The sequence below is a fragment of the Stegodyphus dumicola genome, chromosome 10 (genome assembly GCF_044657685.1).
Source record: "Stegodyphus dumicola isolate Sdum_Otavi_A_Nest chromosome 10, ASM4465768v1".
Lineage (NCBI taxonomy): Eukaryota > Metazoa > Arthropoda > Arachnida > Araneae > Eresidae > Stegodyphus > Stegodyphus dumicola.
The window spans coordinates 89,312,421-89,332,442 of NC_140777.1; the positions used below are offsets into that span (position 1 = coordinate 89,312,421).

The following is a 20,022-nucleotide window of genomic DNA, read 5'->3' on the forward strand; positions in this document are numbered from 1 at the left end:
TTTTATTAATAATAATAATTCTTTTTATTATCTTTTATTTATTAGTCCAAAGGGATTTGAATCCCTAAGGACTATTAGTTTCGTTTTGGCATTTTGCGTCGGACGGATAAATGTCGGTTCACTTTTCAAACTGTTGCCATAAAATGTTAGAGTCCTGCATTATATTTGAAGAAATTAAATAATGAAAAATCTGCATAAATGTATGTATATTTCTCGTATTGTGATAAAACAACGGTACATAGAGTCATCGAATTTTGAATAACGTAATCCTCCAACGAATATGAGCATGTGGAAGACCAAATTTGAAATTTGAAATTTGTTTTATGATCGATTTCCTATTTTTTAAAACTTTGACGAATTTTTGATTAACAAACTCAAGGATTTCAAAGCGAGCAATGGCAACGTTGTGCAGAAAAAACATTTTTATCTCCAGCGCGTGAGTCTCTGTATCGGGAATTCTAAAGATATGCTCGTTTTAAAACTATTTTGCGATATTGCTGTTGCACTGGATCTTATGGTTTAAGTGCGAGGAACATGATATTTAATAAAGAAAGGTAACACACAAAATGTTAAAAAACGCCCCTTTGGACGTAATTTAAAATCTGAAACATTTCAGATTTTTTTTTTTTATTATTATTATCTTTTTATTATTTTTATAATTTTTTTTTATTATCTTTTTATATTATCAAATATTTTTTTTTTCTTTTTTCAATTCTCTTAAAATGTTGAGTGATAGTAAGTAATTGTATTTAATTATGAAATTCTGTTATTGAGGTTGGTACTTCATTGATATTAATAATACCTTGTTAAAAGTAACGTTTGCTGCAGTAGAAATGGAAATCTGCTTATCTCTATAAAGTTTAAATGTTTTATGAAATGAGCTTTAAGAAATTGTACCTAAATTTCATGTCATGAAGCCCATGGGTTCTAGACAAAATATAGACGGACAGATTTCCAAAACTTTTTTCTGATTCATTTGTAGATTTTAAATGTTTCCACTTTTCAAATTTTCTTTTATTAAAGTTTAATTTTTAGTTTAAGCTTTCACAGAAAAAACAGCAATACCTCGCAATAGTCCGGGGAATCGGTTCCACGAGTATCCCGTACTAATAGGGAAAATAAATACACATCCCCTTTAAAAAAAATTATAATTTATTCTCCCCTCCCCTCCAAAAAAAAAACTTCTCCTTTATTTTCAATAAATAAAATACAAATAATAAATTCAAACATTTGCATTAGTAATAATTTTAAAAAATGAATATTTTTATAACTTATTATCTATTTTCTAAAATATCCAATATCGATGATAACACACTTTTCTTCTTTACGCTTTTTTCTTCATACATTTCTTTGCAGAAATGAGTCACACTTTTTATTGTTCGGCGAATCCTAAAGCTACATTCATTGCTGAGATCAGCTTTCACCATACGCTCAGACAAGATTTTAACCATTTCAATAACTTTTGATAGCTTTTCAACTGCTAATTCTCTACAAGCGCTCACGTAGTTGTTGTTGGCTAAGTTGTCCTTCCATTGTTCTTAAGTTAGTTGTTCTGTATGTTAACAAGACATGTATGTGTTCCGGGGCATATAACCATTGAGATTTTGTGCCAAGAAACCCACTACTATCACTACCACTGTATGTTAACAAGTGCTGCGTTATCAAGTTTGTGCAAATTTCTGTACTCAGATAGGTTGGTTGACAGAATCTCATTGCCGTTCAACTTCCTTTACGTTATTAGTGATTTAGCACATTAGAAAAATAAGTTTCAAAACTAATAAAATCATTCGTACAACATATACGTTTTCATACTACTCTCATATAGCTGCGTATACGTCATACCATGTTTTGCCTACATTTTTGACAACATTTCTGTTGCAGCTCTTCCAAAATTCATGTAAAGTAGGCGAATTTTCTCCCATCGTAGCTTTTATGGCTTGCACATAAATGTGACTCAACCAGGCTGTAAATGCTGCCTTGTTCCATTCATCCATAAATAACGCCTTGATTCGCTGGTAGGAACCACGAGGAAGGATGGTGGTATTACTATCTCTGTGGAACATTCCTACTCAGTGAGTGCAATTAGCTGTCCAAGCCAAGTCTGTTCCTAAGGAAACTTAGGAGGGTAAATAAAATATGTATCATTGCACAACTTTAAAACGGCATGAAAAATAAACTGCACAAAAACAGATTCAACAGTATAAACGGAGGAGATGACTGCATACAAAAAATATTTTTATATACTAAGTTTCTGTAATTTATTTTTATTTTTATTAATTAAAATTTATTTTGTTTTGATATTTCCAAACCAATCCATAGTGAATTCGGAAGCATATTTCACAAGTGCACATCTGCGCAGGCACTGAGGGAGGGGTTTCGGAAATGGACCAATGAGCTGCTATTGCTCTTGTGACGCTAAATCTTCGTGCATGTGAGAGTATGTTGTTTACGTTTTAATTTGCATTTGTTTGGCAGTTACAAATATATGGCCTAATAGTAGAGATCTTGTAGTGCTTTCGTTTTCTGAGTTTAATTAATCGCTGACATTTCACTTTCGAGATTTTTATCACGCATTAATATTTTGATTGATGATAATGGCATATTATGTGGATTAAGAGAATTCAAGTGTATATTTTTTAATTGAGATGAGAATGACTGAAAGTGTTACAATGAATCTAGTGTTTTCTTATATCAGTGCATTCTTTTGATTTTTAAAGTGTAAGATTCAGAACACGTATGATCTGATTATATCCATTTTTAAAATTAAAAGTTATATGTGAATAAATTGAATATACTCGTTGTGAATACGATAAATTCATTCTGCTTGACGAGTATTTCTTGTATAGACAGTTCACTTAAGAGTGAGCAGTTATTAAATGTGAAATTTAACACACTAAATGTATACGAATGCAAATTAGTAAATTTCACTTTGGCTAAAATTCTGCATTGTTTATTAGTATAGAACATCTTTTTCGTATAGACTGCAATAAAAAGTGCTGACTTCTATTTACATATATGACTGGTGAAAATATTTTTCTCATACGCATAGTTTTATGTAAAGATTGCATTTGGGCTCAGACGTTTATCACATATTTCTTTCTTTATCTTATTTACCACTTATTAAGTAATATTTCACATCGATATTTTTGCGAAGTATCCAACATGTGTTTGTATTTATTTCAACTAGGTAGTGAAATCTTCATAATTGCCTATATTTGATCTAACTTCGCAATGAAAAATTTCAGAAGCAATCGACGATCCTTTGATTATTTTTTACAGAAAATTGCGTGGCAGATTATTTTCAACCATCTTGCTTAAATCTCAAAGCACGCGAAAGGTCATGTGACATGACAGAAATATTACTGGATGCTCATTGGTCCATCCTAGAAGCCACTCCCTCGGTGGCTACACAGATGTGCACTTGTGAAATATGCAATCCGAAATGATAGCTGCACTATGCGAAGTATTGTTGTATTTTAAAAATTGTCCTTCATCCTTATCATAATAAGGAAATGAATGAGAAATTTATATTAAAATTTTTCTGGAGCGAAAGACTCTCAATATGCTCTCAGTCTCAATGTTTATAAAGTATTTCTTACGTCTTCTTGGCATGCCTTCGTGGTGTAATGGTCATCACACTCGGCGCGCATTCCGAGAGGTCCTTGGTTCGAGTCCCAGCAATGGCATTGCTAATTTTTCATCTCTCTTGCTTCGAATTAACAAAATATCTCTAAATGCTTGTCATTTAGAAGAAGGAAGTAATCAAAAAATTTAAATATTGTGAAACAGCACTCATGATCTATCTTTGTAGAGACAAACCATCCTTGTGGAAGACTCTAAGTAAAGCAGTTTTTCACGTATGTTAGTCATATGGAAAACCATGAAAAATAAGCAACCAGTTCTTTTTGCATCCAAAGTCAAATCTAGAACAAACTACCAGTATTCAATAGTTTTACGTACATCGTTTCTATAGAACTTCGAACAGTAGTCTTGATTTCATATCATTTAATGCACATTTAAACGAACTCATATTAGTGTCTTTTCTTTTTATACAACCTATACACAATTTCTTTTCCAAATTTCATTTTACTGTAAAAATCAAATATGTGTTTCAAAAATTAACATCACAATCAATTAAGAATTTCCATTGTCTTATCGAAAGAGATTTTCTACCCTTATAATAATTGAAAACAGTCTTTTGACATTCAGCCTTCTGTATCTGATAATATCATCAACAATAACAACATATAACTGCATGATTCATTATGTGCTGTATAAGTAAACAAATTTAACAGCTGTAGTACAGAGAATACACTTTCTTAAAAATACAGACTTCTTTATCTTCAAATATATTAATAAATAAATATCCAAAAAAGGTTTTAAAGAGGCAGATTTTTATATTAATAAATGTGAATTGATACAAGTAATTTCCTATGCTTGATACAAGTAATTCCCTAAACTAGCTTGGACTGCTTCTCTTCAACACCTAACGGCTATCCACAGAAGTTGTTCAATGGTTGGCGAGTTATCTTCTCTAGTGCTGCTTATCTACTAATCTACAAGATAAGACCCAAAGGTAAAATCTAACGCAAACTGTATGAATCATGAACTTATGTGCGACTAAAATGAAAAGAAAGTATAAAATTTCTAGTCAATTTACAATCATAAATTGCTTGCAGGTATGCTAAGATTGAAAAGTGATTATGCCAGCAAATCCTAGGCAGATCTAGAACACAAACATTTTGGATTAAAATGGGAAAAATGCTGATTATCGATCTCCGTCAAACCTTCAGTAGCTCTAATCACTTCTTTGCAAATGACTTCTAATCACACTAATAACTTCTAATCACTTCTATGCGAATCTTCTTTTTTTGCTCTGATCCCTTCTTTGCGAACTCTGACATTTTGCCGAAATGGCAGAATCGCGGAACGAACTCAAATATATCCCGGTTAAGATTACATTTTAGTTTTAAACTATGCCATTTGTTGCATAATTATATAAACTTCTAATCTGAATGAGTATCGTGGCGAGACTGGGAATATATAGATATTAACATTAAACTAACTGTTAATAAAGCTTAAATCATAAATGTCCAAATGACACATAATTATCTTATATAGACACAATTTACATAGGCCTGAAAAAAATTAATCGACTTTAAAGAAAATAGATCTTTATTCTGGAGTAATCATTTAATACCTTAATATATTAATATGCTATTGTGCAATACGAATAATAATAAAAAATTAACATAAAATCTTTGTGTTACAGGAGCTTGGTTTATTGATTGAAAGACTGAGTAAAGAATCTCATGAAATGAAAAATGCTCTTGATGAAGCAAATACGGAAGCGTTTATTGTTCAAGTATGAAAAAAAATTAAATGATCATATTTCTTCTTATTATTATAAAAATATTAAACATTCATAAATTAGTCGTTTCCCAGTTTTTATGCCCACACTATATGCATTTTTACTTAATATCTTTCAACATATTGGTTTTTAATACTTTGTGTTATCTACTGCTTCTCTGTTAAATATTTTTGATATTATCTCAATGAATATTTTATCCCAAAATTTTTAGTGCGTGTGTTTTCATAAATTAAAAAGTTTGATGAAAAAAATAATGTAATAAAAATATGGAAAAAATATTTCATGTCTTTGGAAACTCATTTTATAATTTAATGAATTCTTATAATTCTTATAATCTATTAGCCTTTGATTAAGACACAAAAAACACGCCGAACAAATACTAATTCAGAAGTCAAATAACAAAAATCAGCGTTATATTTACAAAATTTTCACAGGACTAGTTTCGATGGTTTTACCGAACCACCATCTTCAGCTGCAAAACCGCAAATGAACAAGATAGGAAATAATGATTAGATAAGATAAAAATTCTGTTGTCATGCCCTTCTTTCCATCAATTAGCTATAAAGTTGCACATATTTTGCAGAAATTTAACTTTCGGGTTGTTTATTCTCCCATCAATAAAATTCGGACTTCTATACTCAAGGACCCCATTTCGGATATGAATTCCTGGGGTATTTATAGGATTCCTTGCCAGTGTGGTTTAATTTACATTGGCCAAACTAAGAGAGCCTTAAAATTTCGCGTCAAAGAACATGAGGCATATATTAGAAAAAAGGAAACACAGAAGTCTTCTGTTGCTCAACATTGTTGGTCCGAAAATCACACTTTCAATTTTTCTGCTGCTAAAATTATTCAAAAAACATCTTCCATTGGAGAACTCGATTTTCTAGAGGCATTTCACACTCATAAAAATCTTTCTGTTCTAGTTAACGATCCTAATTCCAATCCAAATTTGCCTTCGGCTTTTAGAGAAATTATGATTTAGTTCTGGTTTCGCCAACAGATGGCGCCACTTGCTTATTCTTGTCCAGGCTTTCTTATCTTATCTAATCATTATTTCCTATCTTGTTCATTTGCGGTTTTGCAGCTGAAGATGGTGGTTCGGTAAAACCATCGAAACTAGTCCTGTGAAAATTTTGTAAATATAACGCTGATTTTTGTTGTTTGACTTCTGAATTAGTATTAGCCTTTGGTTGAACTGGTTTTATTTCAAGGTTGAATTTTGGACCTTTAGACATTTTACTATGAATTTAATTAGAAATTTTGTAATCAATCATTATTATAGGATATTGAAGAGAGCTTAAATTGCGCCGGAACCCACCGGATCCTGCCTCCGGTTCTTCTCAGTTTCTGAGATAAATCGTAATTCCAGCCGGAGCGCAACGGAGCCGTTAAAAAAGGGCTCCAGTACCTTCTTGTATATAAGTGAAGCACAGTTTCAGTAGACAAGTTTTATTTTAAAAATAAATATACCTCTAAAATCGAATTTAACTTCCAAATTCATGCCTGTCTTTCTCTGGGAAACATATATTTTGATAGAGGTTAGGACTTTTAAGGAAAGAAAAGCCCCCTCCACATGTCAAAGGCTTATTCTGCAAATATGCAATAAATTTTTGAAAGCGGGTAAAGCTTTTTACGAAAGTATTATTAAGAAAGTATTAGCAGTGATTGCCTTGGTCTTCCACGTCCAGTGCTAATGACCTTTCACTGCAGAGCTCCTGCGGACTTGAACTATGTAACTAAATATTGAAAATGTCGTTAAATATATATATATATATATATATATATATCAAGCAAAGTAGTAATTATAATTTTTAAAAAACCAATTTTGGTCTAGAAAACATCTTCAAAATAATCATCATCAAAATAGGTAAAATATAAAAATTGTAGTAAGCTCGCCTAGAGCTGCTGCTCCAAAAGGTTCAACACGTTTTAAAAAAATTAATACATATGAAAATCAAACCATTAGACATGTAAAACATTAAAAAATCAGAAACAGATCAAAAGTAAGCGGAAAATGGTAAATTAGCCCAATTCGACTTCCAAACAGGCTTTTCAAGGGAAATTTCATTTATTTGAACGTCGAATCAAGCTAACCCCATTACGCGTTTCGCCGAAACAGACAATTGAAACTTTTTCGCTAAAAATTTTTTTTAAATTTAGACAAAGTGTCTTGCAAATTTTAATAGTCTCCATTCTCTGTTCCAATTTCCCGACGCGTCCGCACAGAATGACACATTAAGGTGTTAAAATATGTTAAACAATACCTAAACTTCCTAAATCTAGACTAAAACCAAAATTAAAATCAAAATAAAAACGAAAATAAATAGCAATGAGCTATTAGTCCTAAAAATACAAAAACATACGGGCTGGGCCTGCAAGCTTAAAGATTAACAATTTAATTTTTAAATTATTGTTTCTGTTTTTTTAATGTTTTACATGTCTAATGGTTTCATTTTCACATGTAGTAATTTTTTTAAAACGTGTTGAACCTTTTGGAGCCGCAGCTCTTGGTAACTTTTAGGCGAGCTTACTACAATATATATATATATATATATATATATATTGTTTCATAAGAATAAATTGAGTTTAATTAAAAAAATTAAATTTAAATACATATTTAATTAAATATTCTTTGCGCCATTGCTGCAAGAAATGAAATTTAAATTTAAACAAATTTAAATTCTTAACAAAATACGTATAAAAGTAAAAAAGCAAATTTAAATTCTAAAAAAAAGGAAAAAAGCCAAAATAATTTAAAATAATTTAAAAATACGCAAACATGTAAAAGATTTAATTCTCGAACTAATCTACAATATCATTTAAATTCAGAAGCATAAGCAAATCAAGTGCAAAATCTATCCATGAAAATAAATCTACTAATTTAATAAATTAAAATTAAATTAAACAATTTTTTTAAAAAATGAATATGTGAATGATCGTAGAGTAGGCAGGAGACAGACTTATCAAGGGAAAGTTGCCTCCAAAACTAACTCTCCAATCATTCAATTCGTGTTTCGTCATTCATGCAGGCAAAAGTCAAAACCAAAAGTAATTCCAATAAAGTGGTACCCTTAGAAATTAACATTTAAGTATTAACATTTAAGAATTAAAGTTCAAAAAGGAAAATACTAATTAAGTCTTGAGAAGCAAGCAAGTAAAGTCAAGAATTAAACTTTTTCTTAAAAAAATAAATTTTTTAAAAATTAATTTTTTATAAAATAATAAAAAATCTAGAAACCAATGTATTTTAGAAATCCTTGTCTACAGAAACTTCCCCTACACGAATATGCATATCAATAAAAAGAAACTATAAAAGAACTATACATAATCCATATAAACCAATAAGAAATTAAAAAACAAAAAGAAACAAAAAGAACTATTTCACAATTTTTAAAATAAATATATATTTAAAAATATAATTTCATATTTAGAAAATACTTAGATACTACATAAAAAATTAAAAAAAAAATACTTAAAACAAGTAAATAGTAAGTTTTAATTCTAACTTACCTACTATATGAGTGTAGGGGTCTGCAAAAGTGTTGTGAAAGAGAAGTAAGTGTGTTCTTCAAATTATACAGATGGCGCTTATGTAGGTAAAGTTGAGTGTCAAGCTGCTATCTTTGTTATAGTAAAAAAAAAAATTTGTAAATATTAATATTAATTAAATTAAATTAAATTAAAAATCCTAAAGGTAGTAATATCAATTATTTAGGGAGTTAATTAACTGAGCCAATCAAGAGATGTATGTTTGCTTGAAGGAAATTAAAGTGAAGTGGTATGTGAAAAAAATGTAAACTGTTTGTAATTTGAAATGTGTGTTCTGTTGAAAAATTGTGAAAATTCTTTAAAAAATTAAGTGAAAGATATTTTGTGTGAAAATTGCAAAAAATTAAAGTACTTAAGAAAAATAGAAATGTTTTAATATTAAAGTTTTAAAGTAAAATTTCCCAAAATTTTTTGAAATGAAGTCCTTAAAAAACCTGTAAAAATTCCCAGAAATTTCTCAAAAATTTCTTTAGGAAGTTAAATAAAACTTAAATTTGATGAAAGAAAATATTAAAAGTTTAATGAACTTGATTTAATTGGTATATCAAAACTTTACTTTTTTACTTTTATACGTATTTGTTAAGAATTTAAATTTGTTTAAATTTATATATATATATATATATATATATAGTGCCAATGTTGAATACCAGATGGCGTACAGATTGCTCATCGTATAATTCTTTTAATGTTTTATTTTTCTTTTTGTCAGTTGGCAATTAGATGAGTTGGACTCAAGATGCAGTAAAAGAACGACGACGATAAAGACGTAAATAAAAATGTATTGAAGAAATTAATTCAATTTAGAAGTCAAACAACAAAAATCAGCGTTATATTTTCAAATTTTGATAGGACTAGTTTCGATGATATTACCGAACCATCATTCTCAGTTGCAAAAGCGCAAAAAAATAAAAGTTAAAATTAAAATTAAAAAAATTAAATTAAATTAAAAAAATTATATCTATTTTTATTTTTTTATTTATAATTGTTTTTATCGCTTTTGCAGCTAAGGATGATCGTCACCCTCAGCTGCAAAAGTGCAAAAAAAAAAATTTTAATAAAAAATTAATTTTTTTTTAATTTAAAAAATTTTTTAAAATGTTTATTTATTTATTTATTTTTATTTTTATTTATTTATTTGTTTGTTTTTTTCGTTTTTTTGCAGCTGAAGATGATGGTTCGGTACAACCATCGAAACTAGTTCTGTGAAAATTTGAAAATATAACGCTGATTTTTGTTGTTCGACTTCTAAATTAAGAAGTTAATTCAGTTGATAACAAACATATTTGTTAAAAATGTAAATACTTTAAATGTAATTAAACGTGCTGTCCTTTCAAATAGTTTCTTAGATGTTTTTGAAGAAGGTATTACCACATATTATATCAGAAGTGGGATTCGAAACCACGTATATATATGTATGGAAAATATCGTATGGGGGACAAAAATTGTCACTTATACTCTCATATTGTTTCTAGCATTTTCTCTATTTGCATCAGTGACGCTTTAATCGCTTTAAAGCTGGTGTGCTGGAAAACAAAGATCCCTATCCCATTGAAATCAGGCCCACCAGCGGCCGAGCGGTAAAGCCGCTGAACACTGGTAGTTCGGTCCGAGGTTCGAATCCCGCGAACGGGCTGGCTGCATGAGTGTTTTCGTGGTTTTCCTCATGTGTAACGTGTATACGAGCCAGTTTCCCTTAGAAAGTCCTCCACGAAGGCATCCCTCCTCTTAAGCAGATAGCCCTCGAGGCTTTGCCGTAATTAAATAACCTAACCTAACCTAACCCATTGAAATCATATGTCCGTTTTCGTTAGTAACGTTTAGACCCTAAATATAGTACTGTATATATAGGGTCTAAATTCAGTCGGAAGCCGGCTGAGGTATTTCTCAGTTTTTGTTTGAAATTGTAAATCCAATCGTATATGACGAGGTCCCATATTTCCTTTATTAAACTATTTATAATTGATTTAATAATTTATTGAATTTGTATTTATATCTTCATATTTATTGAATTTTAAGTTCAATTTAATTATTTTAATTATTAGTTATAAGGTATTTCTCCCCGCCTTCTTAGCATGCCTTCGTGGTGTAGTGGTCAGCACGCTCGGCGAGTATTCGAGAGGTAAGTGGTTCGAGTCCCGGCGAGGGCAATTGCTCATTTTTCGTGACTGCTGCTTCGAAATAACCTAATGTCCCTACAGTGGCGCCCGAACTAAAAGGTGGTGGATGATGATTCTCCACCACCAGAAATTGGGGATTGGGTCCCCTAATCCCCAGTCGCCTTTAAAAGAGGGAGAATATAAGGTATTTCTCCCGCCTTCTTAGCATGCGTCCGTAGCGTAATGGTCAGCACTCTCGGCGCGTATTCGAGAGGTCCGTGGTTCGATTCCCGGCGAGGGCACTGGTCATTTTTCATGACACCTGTTTAGAAATAAGCTAATGCATCTACAATTTTCTTTATTTATTTTATCCTCTTCTTCCTGAGGACCTTTCAGAGGGCTTCGAGACTTCTGATTTTAGAAGTTAAGCTCTGGTATTGAAACACATTTTATTTTGTTTATGACACTTATGATATAAAAAAATACGCCTGCTGCAAAATAACACATTTTTATAACATCAAAATCAGATAAAAAGATCTTACGCATTATCGGTAAAAATATCTGTTTTTAATGCATACGATTTTGTCACGAACTGAAAATTCTCAATGATATTAAAACTTACGATTTTGCTTCTAACTGCTAATTTTGTCACTGATTAAAAAAAAAAAAAAAAAAAAAAAAAAAAAAACTGAAAAAGAAACCTTTCATGTCTGATCATTTCATTATTACTAATACTTAAAACAGTGCCTATTACGACATATGTATCGTGGGATGAAATAAATATTCTCGTTTTTTTATAGAAAATGTTTTGCTGAATTATCTAAAAGTAGTATATTAGTTTGTAGAAAAAATTATAATCATTATTCACAATGGTCATTATTTTCGCGCCCCCTGAATTTATTTAAAAGAATGATTTCATTTTATTATTACAGTGTGAGCTTGATCGGATACAAGAGGAGTTCCGAAATGCTTATAACGAGAGAAACAACTTGATCAATAACTGGGAAAAAGTCATAAATCAAATTCGTCACCGGAAAGAAGAAATTCAAAAGTTATCCGAAGTACGTAATTCATACTTCTAATCAAATTATACATATATCTCTCGTATTCAAACTTTTATTCTTGTATCTTTATTTAAGTGTATATGCAGTTCATTTTTATAATTATAATTCCACAATAATTTAAAATTCTTATGAGAAATTTTTACATTTTTTATGCATTGAAATATACAAGGTCTGATACAAAAAAAAAAAAAAAAATACGAGACTGGTCTAATAAATCATTGTAATTGCAGAATCAGTTCTTCATGACCTTATCACCTTCAAAGCAGTTCCCTTGAGCGTTTACACACTTCTGCATTCGGGGCTACCATTGCTGGTAACAGTTCTGGAACGAGGTTTTCGGAAGGGCCTTCAGGAGATTCTCCGTTTTTGCCTGACCTCTTCAGCTGAAGTAAAATAGGTTCCCTTTAAGTAAAATTTAACTTTACAAAAGAAAAAATAATCGCATAAAGCCAAATCAAGTGAATAAGGAGGATGCCCCATCACAGTCATGTTTTTGCTTGTCAGAAGCTGTTTTACAGATAGGACCGTGTAAGCGAGTGCATTGTCCTGGTGCAACAGTCATCCATCACTCCACAACTATATGGACTTTTTCCCCCTAATTTGTCGCGAAATCTTTTTAATACTTCAATGTAGTAGTGTTGATTAACTGTCTGACCACTGGCGAAACAAACTGACTCTTATTCAAGCTATATGTAAGGAAAACCACGAATATCCAGTGCAGCTAGATATTCGCTATGTATAGAATCTGGAATGGACAACTAGGATTCAGCGATCTTTTCCATTCGGCAACTAAATGACCTAATTTAATTTGGCACTGTAATAAAAAGAGGCAGTATGAGTCTATTAATTAGCTTGTCGAAAATCAGGATTTTTCAGATTTCGCAAATGAGTCAGCAACAGTGGCTATCGTACACTTTATTAGCTATTTGAATTTTTTCTTGTGCCAATTCCTATTCCAAAACTGAATATGATATTTGAATTTGTTTAGTTTATGTTTTGAATTTAATAAATAGTGTAACAGGATTAATGAAGTTTACAGCGCAAAATTTGAGTTTTGGATTTAATTTTTCCTTTGTGTAAATAATTTCAATTTATTATATATATATATGACAATTTGAATTTAACAAACATTCTCTATTCGTAAAAAGCAAATTTAAAGTTAAAAAATTTAAAAGAAATTTAATGCAAACAAATAAATGATTAATTATTGTTGCGAACTAATCTAAAATATCATTTAAATTCTGAAAGCATATGTAAACCAAGTGCAAGTATTAAAACCCATGAATAAATATAAAATTCCAAAATGTATTTAATCCTAAAAAATTTACTTATAAAAATGTATAAGTGAATGATTGTTGAGCAGGCAGGAGACAGATTTATCAAGGGGAAATTACCTCCAAACCTAACTCTTCAATCACTCAATTCGTGTTTCGTCATCCATGTAGGCAAGGGTAAAAGTAATATCAAATGTGGTGAATTACTAAAAAGAAATTTAAATACGTGGAATTTTGAGAAGTTAGCAATTAAAAGACTAGAATAAAATTAAAAATTAATAAATAAGAGTAGAAAACCAAATTTTTAGAAAGCCAAAGTAGTTTAGAAACTCTTGCCTACAGAAACTTCCCCTACGAATGCCTACGAATTATGCATATAAATCAAAAAGAAACTAGACATTATATATAAATCATACTAAAAATGCAAGTAAATAGTAAGTTTTAATTTAACTTACCAACTATATTTGTCTTTGGGGAGTGGAGATGTATTGCCAAACTAAGTGATGTTAAGTAGTGTATTCTGCAAACTTTAAATAAAGGGCACTAATGTAAGGTAGAGTGTAAAGCTTTGATCAATTTAAATAACTTTTACCCTTGCCTACATGGATGACGAAACACGAATTGAGTAATTGAAGAGTTGGGTTTGGAGGTAACTTCCCCTTGATAAGTCTGTCTCCTGCCTGCTCAACAATCATTCACTTACGCACTTTTATAAATAATTTTTTTAGGATTAAATAAATTTTGGAATTTTATATTTATTCATGGATTTTGATGCTTGCACTTGATTTACATATGCTCTCAGAATTTAAATGATATTGTAGATTAGTTCGCAACAATAATTAATTATTTATTTGTTTGCATTAAATTTCTTTTAAATTTTTTAACTTTAAATTTGCTTTTTACAAATGGAGAATATTTGTTAAATTCAAATTTCATTTCTTGCAGCAATGGCGCAAGAGAATTATTTAAAATTAAATTTAACTTTTAGTCTTTTGAAGCAAATATATATATGACAACTTAGATATGTAAAATAAGTACATAATGTAAGTTTTTTTAGCGATAGATTAAAAAATTGAATCCAAATGAGGTTATAAATTTTTTTACACGAACAATTTTTAAGTATCGAATTTATATTCTACTATACACTTTTGAATTCTTTTAAAACTTTAAGTTTCAACCAACAATGCATTTTAAGCAGTTGTGTTATATTGTAAAAATTTATAAAATCTTGTGAGAAGCTGAAATTATATGAAATATAGCCTAAAATTTATTTATTTGTCAAAATTTTTATCTAATAAAGTTTTTCTGCTTCTAGTTCATCATTAAGACGAGAGATGAACAAACTCAGCTTAAACAAACTCTTAAGGAGCAGATGCAACTATTGGCCATAGAATGTTCTCATAACGAAGATTTAGAACGCAAGATACGAGAAAAAGATAGTTTGGCCACTAAATTACGCAATGAAGCCAGAGAAATGCTTGCTCGTGAGGAAGACTTAAAAGCTGAGGTAAAAGATTTCTCCAGAATGGTTTTCACTGACACTGCTTTTTTGCTCATCAAACTCTTTGTATATTCTGACTTATAAGCGAAGTCTACAATGACGTCTATATAAAATGAGTAATATTCATACGGTTGCAAATGCAGCAGATTTTTTTTTTATTAACCACTGTTTGAAATATTCTTTTAAAGCTTACAAAAGTAATGTATTTCATATCTGTAATTAGAAATATATTCAAAATAACAAATTATTTAAGGTGATATTCTGCTGAGTTTTTTAATTTAATTTTCATTATAAAGCTTAGTTTTAATGTTATGTAAAAACAATAAGACACTGTATTAGGAAATTTTTTTAATTTCCTAAAATGTTGGTTTTTCATTTTTAAATTCAAAAATTAACTCAAAATTGATATATTTTAAATAACATATGTTATTTTCTAGTTTTAAGCATATATTCACTATCTTAATTTAAAGCAAATTATTATCTTTAGGTATTATTTTTACATTTAATTTTATAATTTGAATATTTTTATATTCTGAATATTTAACTAACTTATAACAGACTGAAAATATTTCAATATTAATTTCAAATAATTTAATTAATAGTATTTATAACATGTTTTGTGAAATTAAAAAATAATATTACTTAAAAAGGAATCCAATATTAAATTAAACTAATGTTTTAAATTCTTATTATTAACAGCAAACATAAATTTTGAAGTTATGAGAATATGAATAAAGCAATGTAAAATATAAAACTGAGAAAAATTTACATAAATTTTCTCACCGAATAATTTTTTAACATGCGATTTGCAATAGTCAGTGATCTGTATTTTCTCCCAAAGTTTTGAAAATCGACCTTTTAATAATTTTATACAAATCTGAAAGGTGTTTCTTAATTTAAGTACATTAAAAGGAAACATCATATCAGTTTTTTTATTTCAGTTTAGTAGCATACTTTAATGTAAAATATTCATCGAGGTCTTAGAATTTAGTGCAATAATATATATATTTGTATCTAAATAAAAAAGAAAAAGGTTTTCTAATGGTAATTGAAAGAAAAAGTCCTTAAAAAATGATAATAGTGTTATCATTAACGTTGGTAATGTGTTAAAGTATTTGCATATCGATGAAAGAAAATTTTTACTCTTCTAAAGAAACAGGCTTAATAAAATCTTTGTTATTTCATTGAAATTTTTAATACACACACTGGCCAATGAATTAGAAACACAAGATCAATATTTTATACTGGACCATCTTTTGCATGGATTACTGGTCTGATTCATTTGGTCATCGAGTCTACATGCTTCTGGAGAACATTCACGTCCAGGGAATACCATGCATTGACTATGCAGATTTTTTAGATCTTGTAAATTAGATGGAAGAGGAGAATGCTGTTGGATGCGTCTTTCAACCACATCCCACACATTTTCTATGAGGTTAAGATTCAGGTTATGCGTTGGCTAGGGAAGGTGTTGGAAGTCATAGTGCTGCTCAGCGAACCACTTTTGAACACTTCTGGCTCGATGTATAGTTGCATTATCGTCCATGAAGTATCCGTCGCTATCAGGGAAAAATGCAACATTGCAGGGTACATCTATGCATCTCATGGCTGTTTGTTTACCTTAGAAGAACATCAAGGTACCACTTCCATGTCAGCAGAACTTGCCCCACATCATGATACTTCTACCACACCCTTCCACAGTGCGAGTAAGGCAAGATGGATTCATGGCTTCATGGGGTTCTCGCCTAATTCGACGTCTTCCATCAGTGCACAATAAGATGTAGCGTGATTCATGCGACCCCATTACCCATTTCCATTCCTCAGATGTCCAGTGTCTTCTTTCTCGACACCACTGCAAACGAATTCTTGAATGCCGGGCAGAAATGAATAATTTTCTCACAGGCACTCGACTAGGCATGCCTATCCTCTGCAATTCTCTGTGCATGGTTCGAGCTGAAATCTGTTGGGTAAAGCCTTGGTTGACGTTCTGCGTCAGTTGAAGCAGAGTAGTCCCTGTTCTGCAGTACAATTCGTCAGAGACTACGGCGATTACTCTGTTGGAAAACTGTGCTCGAACCGTAGTTACGTCTTATAGAGAAGAACTGTGGATTCTGATTCCAACTTTTGAAAACCTTTGATAAGGCTGCTTTTAAGAACGCAGTGAGATTTGCTGTCCTCGAAATCGAGGTCCCTGCTAAACGTGCACCAACAATAAGGCCTTTTCCAAATGGTGAAAGGTCTGTCTTTTTCCTATTTTACTTCATTCATCGTAAAAAGCACTCTTACAGCTTACTTATATTAGCATTCTAACCGCGTGTAATCTACGTCATAAAAAATTTTGCATACTTCATCTCTAGCACGCATTCAAATGAAAACCTCGAAAGTTTCTCATTCATTGGCCAGTGTGTGTATATCAAAGCATTCTCAAGAATGAATTATTTATTTTTCAATAAATATTTTTATTACATTAATTATTTATAAATTGACATTATTTATCCCAGTATGTTTTGCAGTTATAGTTCAATAATTAATTTGGTGCTTTCCTCTGCTGTATTTTTATTTCTCAGCTGTCAACTATCAGGAATACTTCAAACTATTTGCTTTATCAGAAACAAATCACAGAAAATAATTTGAAACAACTTGAGAAGCAACTTGATCAAAAATGTCAAAGGTATAAAGTTTCTCTAATATTCTTCCACATTATTTATTGTATATTAGTTTAGATTTTTAGCTGATTCCTGACCATGCATTTGTAGACTGGAAGAAATAAGACAGAATAATCAGAAACTTGAAAATGACATCGAAAATTTATCTAAGGAAAAATTTGATGCTGATCACTATGTTAAGGAACTGGATGTTTTGCTGCAGAGAGAAAATGACAGAAATCTCAAAATTCAAAAAGACATCTCGAATATCGTGAAAGAAATATTGATTTATGCTCAAGACCTAAATGATCTGAAAGCAAAAGAAAAAGCCATGGAATCAGATATGAAGGTAAATGTACACGAACACCTAAAAAAACATCTTGCTGTGTAGAAATAATATATTGTAAAAAAGATTTTTATCCTTAAAACTATTTAAAAACATTTCATATTGTTTTGTACAATTAATTTATTGTAAAATAATATTTTATCCTTAAAAATATTTAAAAACATTTCATCTTGATGTATACAGATTGTAGAGTTCCTCACTTTGTAATTCTAAGTTAATGTTGGAAGTGAAGAATCTCAAGAACTGATAAGCGAATAATCGCTCAAGTTCTGGTGACAAGAAAACAAGATAGAAGGGTTACTAACCCTTTATTATTCCAATAAGATTTAACAAAACTCCGCCTGGGACTGTACAAACAAAGCCTCACTTGGGCTTGAACTTTAAGAAACTAAGATTAACTAAAGAAATATAGTCGAAGCTATCAAGATTCAAATCGAGTTGGCCCCTTCACTTCTTTGACTACTAAGCTTAGCAAGGGCCTGAGTACGGCCGAGCGTAATAACAGCTTTCAGAGAGAGAGTGGCCAAAAAGGCAGACGCGCGTAAATCAGGAACTCTGATTCTCTCTCCCTCTTTAAGTAACTTCGTGGTTTATATACCGCTCCTCCTCATTAAATATTCAGCAAGATTTCAAAACTACGTTCTGGCCGGAAGTAGTAAGTTGAAGTTAAGAATTTGACAGGAAAGTAACTTTAACTTAAAATTTAACTGTTAATAAAATTAACATAATCCTTACAAGATAATAGATTGTTAAAAAAAATTATCTTTTTAAATTGTAAAAATATTTAATCTTGCTGTGTACAAATAATATATTGTAAAAAAATTATTTTTAAAAAATGTTTTCGTTTATTACGTTTGATAAACTTCATAAAGGGAAAAAAAGTTAATGAAGCCCTTAAAATGGTAATTGTCCAGAAAATATTTATTATTAACTGAAACTCCGCTTATCTGTTATTAAGGATTAAAATGTTCATCTATGAACTATAATCAATTGTTATAGCCATATTTCTTTGAAACATTTTTAAAAATATTCATATCTGCAATGAGTTTGAAAACTATACTACATAAGTGGAAACTGTAAATTATTTAAAAATTTGACTGCGTTTTTAATTTTACAAGAAAGCGTTAATTTTCTATTTTAGAATTTGCAAGCTGAAGTAAGAAATTTAAATTCCAAAATAAATGCCTTAGATAGAGTGAGGACTAAACAAGAAAGTGATATGTATGAGATAGTAAGTATGAAATTTATGTTTTTGGTTTCATATGATAGAAAACTGTAATTTTGGATGAAATATTAACTTGTTTAAAACAAATGATGTACCACAGATTATACTTACGAAACTGGCAAAATTTCACACATATATTCATATAGGTAATCATATCACCTAAATAAAAATGATTTAAATTATCCAGTCTCTTACAGAGGTAGATAGATAGAATAAATCAAGAAATAACAAGTAAGGATGGAAATAAACGAGAAGTAACAGTTACTTGCAGATTCTATTCTCGCTGAATAAATTCTTTCAGATTTTATTGTTTCTTTACGTTTTGAGTCTCTCATGCCTGTTTTCACCCCGATGATACTTATCACCTATGCTTTGTTTCTTTCACATTCTTATCAGTGTTTATACTTTTATTAGTTTAGTTACATTTTATTGTTGGTGGAAATGTCTTAAGGTTGAACTCGACTGGATTATTTGAATTATGACAGAGCACGCTAGGACTATCTGCCTATCAGATAGCTTCACGAAGCGCTTTCAACTTGAAAGAGTACTTTTATCAAGTTGATTCGTTATACTTGGACGAAGTCACAAAAATCCATGCAACTAGCCCAATCCTCAAGATTTGAACCTGCGTCAAACACTGTTCAGCAGTCTTACCACTTGACAGATGGTGGGATTATTCTACTTTTATATATACGTTTTTATTTATGATAAATTGCGTCAAGCGATGGAACACTGATAATTCTTGCTGGGTTTCGAATCGCGGTATACGAAGATGATGACTGGATTTGGCCCTTCAGGTTTTCTCATTAGTTTCTTGAACATCTCTTCCTTTTGTCCTTGATAAAAGTATTTCATTTAGATCTCCGTGAAGTTTTCTAAATAGACAGTTCTGTGTGTTTTGCAGCAATCTTAAAGTTTTTATCAGTGCAGTTTTTAACATTCTATTGT

At 30.3% G+C, this 20,022-nt stretch overlaps 1 protein-coding gene across 1 annotated transcript in view; it reads left to right on the plus strand.

Annotated features, from left to right (window-relative positions):
* LOC118188348 (coiled-coil domain-containing protein 39-like) overlaps positions 1–20,022 on the plus strand; it is a 63,154-nt gene that overhangs the window by 10,112 nt on the left and 33,020 nt on the right. Inside the window, exons 5-10 of the mRNA XM_035358760.2 lie at positions 5,273–5,365; positions 11,952–12,080; positions 14,673–14,864; positions 17,426–17,529; positions 17,615–17,852; positions 18,991–19,080. Of these exons, the coding sequence (XP_035214651.2) occupies positions 5,273–5,365; positions 11,952–12,080; positions 14,673–14,864; positions 17,426–17,529; positions 17,615–17,852; positions 18,991–19,080 (846 nt within the window). The remainder of the gene's footprint in view (positions 1–5,272; positions 5,366–11,951; positions 12,081–14,672; positions 14,865–17,425; positions 17,530–17,614; positions 17,853–18,990; positions 19,081–20,022) is intronic.